The 6000-nt window shown below is 45.8% G+C and overlaps 1 protein-coding gene across 1 annotated transcript in view; it reads right to left on the minus strand.

Annotated features, from left to right (window-relative positions):
* ccdc102a (coiled-coil domain containing 102A) overlaps positions 1 to 5705 on the minus strand; it is a 51784-nt gene extending 46079 nt beyond the window's left edge. Inside the window, 6 exon segments of the mRNA XM_030724085.1 lie at positions 3516 to 3908; positions 4984 to 5139; positions 5141 to 5188; positions 5190 to 5222; positions 5224 to 5408; positions 5561 to 5705. Coding sequence (XP_030579945.1) covers positions 3516 to 3908; positions 4984 to 5139; positions 5141 to 5188; positions 5190 to 5222; positions 5224 to 5408; positions 5561 to 5705 — 960 coding nt within the window.
* Positions 5706 to 6000: the final 295 nt, after the last annotated feature.

The raw sequence follows: 6000 nt of genomic DNA on the forward strand, positions 1-6000 counted from the left end.
ACCCTCATCACCGATTAGACCCTAAAATCACCCAAGGTTTATATCAAAGAAAACAAAACCTCCACGTGATGCTGCAGGACCTCTCTGCATCTGTATATGGAACACGATGACATTTGGGGTTAAAGGACATCCATCCATTTCTTCCACTTATATCAGGTAGGGTCACGGGATGATCCAGACGTCCCTCTTTCCAGCAACATTTTACAGTCTCTGTTAGGAATCTGGAGGTGATGCCAGGCCAGCAGGACACGCATACTCATTTAAAGGAATCCCTGCCTGTTCTGGGTTTACTCTGGAGCCACTGCCCAGCAGGATGTGTTTGGAAAACCTCCAAAGGAAGGTGCCCATGAGTCCCACTTCAAATGGTTCCTTCCACCATGAAGAAGAAGGTACTTTGAGCTCTCACTAAATATCTGAGCTTCTCACCCATCTTTAAAGTCAGTGTTGTACTATCACCATCCCTGAGTCTCTGAAGGTCTGCTGAGGTTTGAGTGATGGAAACTTCATGGATTTCAGTGCACTGTTCCCTCTAGGTTAGGGAAATGTTGTTCCCCAAAGCGAGTCAGTTACAGTACCAGCTCAGGATGAGGAATAATGTGAAGAGCTCTGAATCTGGAGGGAGCTCGGAGTAAAGTCTCTACTCCTTCATGTTAAAAGGAGCCAGCTGAGGTTGCTCTGGCATCTGATGCCTGGAGGTTTTACAGGTATTCCTAATTCAAAGGAGACCTCAAGGCATACCCAGAACTCACCGGAGAGACGGTTCATCTGATCAGCTCTGGAAGGACGTCAGGATCCCCCGGGACCAACTAAAAGATGCTTCTTGGTAGAAGAATGTTTGGAATACCTGCTTAGACTGCTGCCATCTTTGAATAAGAGGAAGTGGATGGATGGATGGTAACAGTACATTACACAGGCATACAGATTTCCTTTGTTCCTCCTCCTCACACTACAGTTGCTTCTGTTTGCTGATTAAAAATTCTTCTCTGGGATCTCTGTTCCTGCTTCTGGATTTCACTGTAACAAGTGACAGCTGGTTGGATGCACTCCACATGGGTGCAAATCTCCTAAGAGACGAGTCTTCAATGGATTCCCAGCCTGCAGCACTTTGACTGCACGAGATCAGAGGGAGAGCTTTGCAATAATTCAGTTTGAAACAAGAAATCATGCTGTGAAATTCAAAAGGGAAATGTTTTTGGATAGACAGGAAAACACTCTGTTTATCAAACAATGAACAGCAGCCAGGACAGAGCCAGTCTCACAGTGTGGAGCGCCTTTGGCAACATACTATCAAATATGAAGAATTTCAATTTCTGTATGATATGAGCAAAGTCTGATAGAATAAGCCAAATCGGGATGTTTTAATGCCACTTAGAAGTAATTTTACAATTACCAAAGCTAAAGAACAACATTGGATATTGAGGGTTAGGGTTTGTGAGCCGGTGTTTTTAGGTTTCACGGTGCAATAAAGAGACAAAACTGGAGTCCTGCAGTGTCTGAGCTGTGGATCCTTTGACGTGCAGTGCTGACTTGTTTTTTGGACCATTACTTGTCTCAGTTTTTTGGTGAGGCCGTGCATGTATTCTTCTGTTTTGACTGGGTTACAACACCACTAAAGCCTGAACATTACATCAGTCCCCAAAAACAGCAACATATCATAACTGCAGAAGTTTATGTTATTTGAGAGATCAGAGGTTTTTAGTACAGAGCGGCTCCATGGAGCATTTCAGAGTGAATGAAAGGGTGAATTTCATCCTGTGATGTTTAATGCTTTAATTCTTCATGAGGGTGAAGTCAGCTCTTTGCTTTAGATTGAGATATTCTGTATCAATGGGCTGAGAGAGAAGAAGTACTGCAGTATCATTGAGCCCTCTGGGAAAAGCGGGCATGATTAGTGTTCATGTACACAGCCAGAGGGTACCCATACTCCAAGTGTCTCTTAAATAGGACATCCTAACACACACACACACACACACACACACACACACACACACACACACACACACACACACACACACACACACACACACACACACACACACACACACAGAGTTCTGGTGCTATAACAGGGGTGTATTTTATCATAGTGGAGACACAGCAGCTGGAGTGGCCTACATTCACTGAGGCTCAGATCACATGCGAGGATTGGAGCTCACTGATAGGAGGAACAGGGACACTCTGTTTCAGATCTACATCAGCGCTTCCCCACCTTTCTTTATCTGCACCTGCATTCAGCTTAGCGCACTGTCACCTCTAACGGCCTGACTTTTCTCTTGTTCAGAGAGAAATCAAGCCTGTTTGGGCTTCAACAAGTGCATTAAAGTCATGTCTGAGGTGGAAACCCCAAAGGACAGCGAGCGTCACTGAGAGAGGATCTGTGTTAAACTTCATCACTGAGGGTGTTTGTTCACACATGAAGGTGGATCAAAGAGAACCAACCTGGACGTAAAGCTTAGTAACAAAGTCCTTGTTCCTTTTGCAGAGGTTCCCACTCTGAGTCAGTTCTTGCATTTCTCGGGATCCAAACTCTAATCCATAAAAACAGCAATCTGTTCCCCATAAACAAAGCACAAGGATTTACCTCCGGCTTCAGTAAATAACTGCTTACAAGTCCATGTCTTGTTAATAACTATATTGCCTTTTTTGTTAATGTGAGCTGATGTTGGGTGCCACAGTGGCTCAGTGGGCGAACAGGCAATCGTGGTGCAGGCCTGACCCGTGACCTTTTGCTGCACGTCTTCCCCAATCTCTCTCCCTACTTTCCTGTCGCTCTTCACTACACACAGAAAGGCCAAAAAAGACCTTTAATGTGAGCTGACGTCTTTCAGGGCTCTCAAACTCACATCTCTCGTAAAAGAAGAGAAGCTGCATTCGCTGTCTGCGTGAAAATTTAATAAAGAAAAATAGAGTGAATGATCCCAACAGAGTGTTTGGTGGCTGAAATGGGACAAACTGCATGATTTATACTTGTTTACATTTGAATCCTAATTTCCCACTGATCTCTCAGAAGCTGGTCAGTGACAACAAACATGTGGCCCGCGGCCCGCATAATGCCCAGGTCTGTTTACACGGGATCGAAGTAAAGTAAAAGTTCATTTTCATTTTACTTTACTTTTCATTTTTCAAGATGAACATCACAAAGCGCTTCGCAGCAAAATGCCAGAACATAAAAGCAAAAGCAAACTGTTCACTGACATTTAGAACATTTATTTTAGGCCAAGAGGTCAACAGGTTAACATCTGCTCAGCAGCACCAGAGATGTGTACAAAATTGCATGGAAATCCATCCAAGATGTTTCATTTAAAACAGCAAATGTGAATCTAAAGTTTGCATGAGACTAAGGATCAGCGGCTCTGTAAAGGAGAAATAAAATGTCAGAGGGCGAGCAGCTCAAGCTCGTACAGATAAAAAGCATAATGGGAACTCTTAGCAGAAAGTTGACCAATTTAATTCTGCAGGTGTATATAGAAGAAAAACACCAGCTGATACAATAAAATCTCATCTGAATGCACGCTCACCTTTTGTTGACCCATCTTCTGCCTGTCCAAGTCCACATCCCTCACTGGTTCTGGTTCTGGAGATCCTGGTGGTCCCTCTGCCACCCTGTCCAGCTTGCTGTCAGCGTGGACCTGAGAGGAAGAGGAGGAGGAAGCTGGGGAGGACGGGGGGATGGATGGAGAGGATGAGGAGGAAGCACCGCGAGGGTGTGCAGGTGAAGAGGAGGGAGACGTGGCGGACAGAGGAGGGGCCGCGTCGCCACGCAGACGCAGCGTCTCCTGCCGTAGTGTCTCGTTCTCCGAGGCGAGCTCCTGCCGCTCGCGCCGGACGCTGGTCAACTCCTTAGTGAGGGTGTCCAGCCGCTGCCTGAGCTGACGGACCTCGTCACGCGCTCGGTTTCGCTCCGCACGAACCTGGAAAATGAAGACAAAGATCGGACAACGGTTGCTAAACCTCTACAAGTCACAAATACACAATCTTGTGTTAAAGAGGAGGTCTGGTGACTTCTGAAAATGGTAGGTTTATAAATGAGGAGCCCAAATGAGCTCAGTGAGCTGTAAAACATGGTGACTGCAAGTAGTAAAAAGCACTGTAAAATATGATGTTATATTTGTATTTAAAAATGAGATCCACATGAGCAGATAATATACAGTCTGGATTTATGTTACGCAGTTTATGCACCCTAATAGCATCCTCTAAAATCAAACAAGAAGGAGAAAAAACAAACATCTGCTGAGATATGAATTGTATATGTGTGTGTGTGTGATTTTTCTGTAGGGTTTGTAGTTCACGTTGCATTATTGTGAGTATTTTAATTCAAAATAGATAAAGATACTGAATTATGCGCAGTAATTGTTTATACCTGAGTACCAAATCTCATCGTAAAATTCACAGAGATATGAATTTTAAATTTTGCCAACGATGAGAGGGATTTTTTACGTTTTTGAACATTTTTGGTGACCTTGACCTTTGACCTTGAAAATGAAATAATATGTTCTTGGGCTGCTAAGAAAGTTTCATCAGTTTTGGTTCAAACCCTTTGGAGTTATATTGTTAACAGACAGAGAAACGAATAAACGGGGTAAAAACACGACTTCCCTCCATCTGTCGTTGGGCGAAGTAATAAAACCGTTTTAACATCAAAAAGAAAAAAGCTGTGAGCTGTGAGCACGGAGGAACGAGAGCTGAGAGACTAAATGTGTAACTAGTACATTGGGAGGCTAAATTAGTAAAACGAATTAATAGTTCTGCTCTCAAATACTGAGGGAAGCAAAGTTTCAGTTTAGCCGGCTAATCCCGTCCATCTGTAGCTTCTGTCACCGACTGATGGTTTAAAATCTTTTTTAAACACAAATATTTAAGCTCATCCCCGAGAAATGCCAGGAAGGTATGAAAAAAAGACCCTAGCCTGGTCTGCTTTATGAAACCGGGGCCAAAAACCAGACACTGCATGCTCAGAGCACCCTTACAGAGCTCATTTTATCCCACCTTGCTCCACTTCTCCCTCCAGTTGGCGGTGCAGTCCGACCACCACCTCATAGTCTTCTCCATCTGGGCAGCTCTGGCCCGAGCCTCCTCTAGCTCTCTGAGCCTCAGCTCCTCCCTGCTCTCCCAGTCGGCTCCGGCTCCCTCGCCCATGGCTCCAAGGGAGCCGAGCCCGAGGCCCCCCAGCCCAGGCGAAAGCAGCAGCGGGGGGCTGGAGCTCGGCGTTCCTCCTGTGGGGCTGGGAGTGTGGGTGAGGCTGTCCGGGGAGCGGATCCCCCTGTCGGATCCCAGACCCAAGCTGCACAGCAGGCCGCCTCCGGCAGACTTCCCGCCTTCGGACAGGTGGGGGCTGGGAGTGTGGTTCATGATGGAGACAATGGGGTGGACAAGGACACAGAGAATCAGGAGAGCATCATCTTCTGCAAGCCCTGATCAACCTGGAGACAGAAACACAGAAACAGATGAGTCAGTTCATCTGCGATTTGAAAATGAGCTTCATCTGAGAATAAATCACTGCTGGGCTGATCAGGAGAAACATCAGTCGCGCAGTGCACCCTGCAGAGGAAAAGCCCAAACCTACATTCAAACCTATGGACATCCAGAGAGGCTGGAACTGGTGCACAAGACTGAGCCTCACTCTGCTGCTTCCATTCATGAAGAACAACAAACGGCCACGAGATCTCAACCAGAAACCCCCACAGGGACGACGGAGCCCCGATCCACATGGACACGAGTCATTTTTAAAGCTCGGCTTTATGAGGCTGTACTTGGATACCTCAGCCTGACGGCTCTCTCATTCACAGCAGTGATCCTCGCAGAGCCATCATCTCCACTTAGCAGCCTTTCACTGCTCTGAGCTCCTAATGAAAAATCTTTGGATGGTACTGTTCCACAGCAGAAGCCTAAGGATATAAGTTCATCTAATGAGAGATGCAGCACCTACATAGGGTGAAACAATCCTCCCCTTTAATTTTTAGTAAACTTAGCAGGAGGTGCCGGGAGGTGCAAAGTTACTTGCAT

Source organism: Archocentrus centrarchus, unplaced genomic scaffold (assembly GCF_007364275.1).
Source record: "Archocentrus centrarchus isolate MPI-CPG fArcCen1 unplaced genomic scaffold, fArcCen1 scaffold_32_ctg1, whole genome shotgun sequence".
NCBI classification, from domain to species: domain Eukaryota; kingdom Metazoa; phylum Chordata; class Actinopteri; order Cichliformes; family Cichlidae; genus Archocentrus; species Archocentrus centrarchus.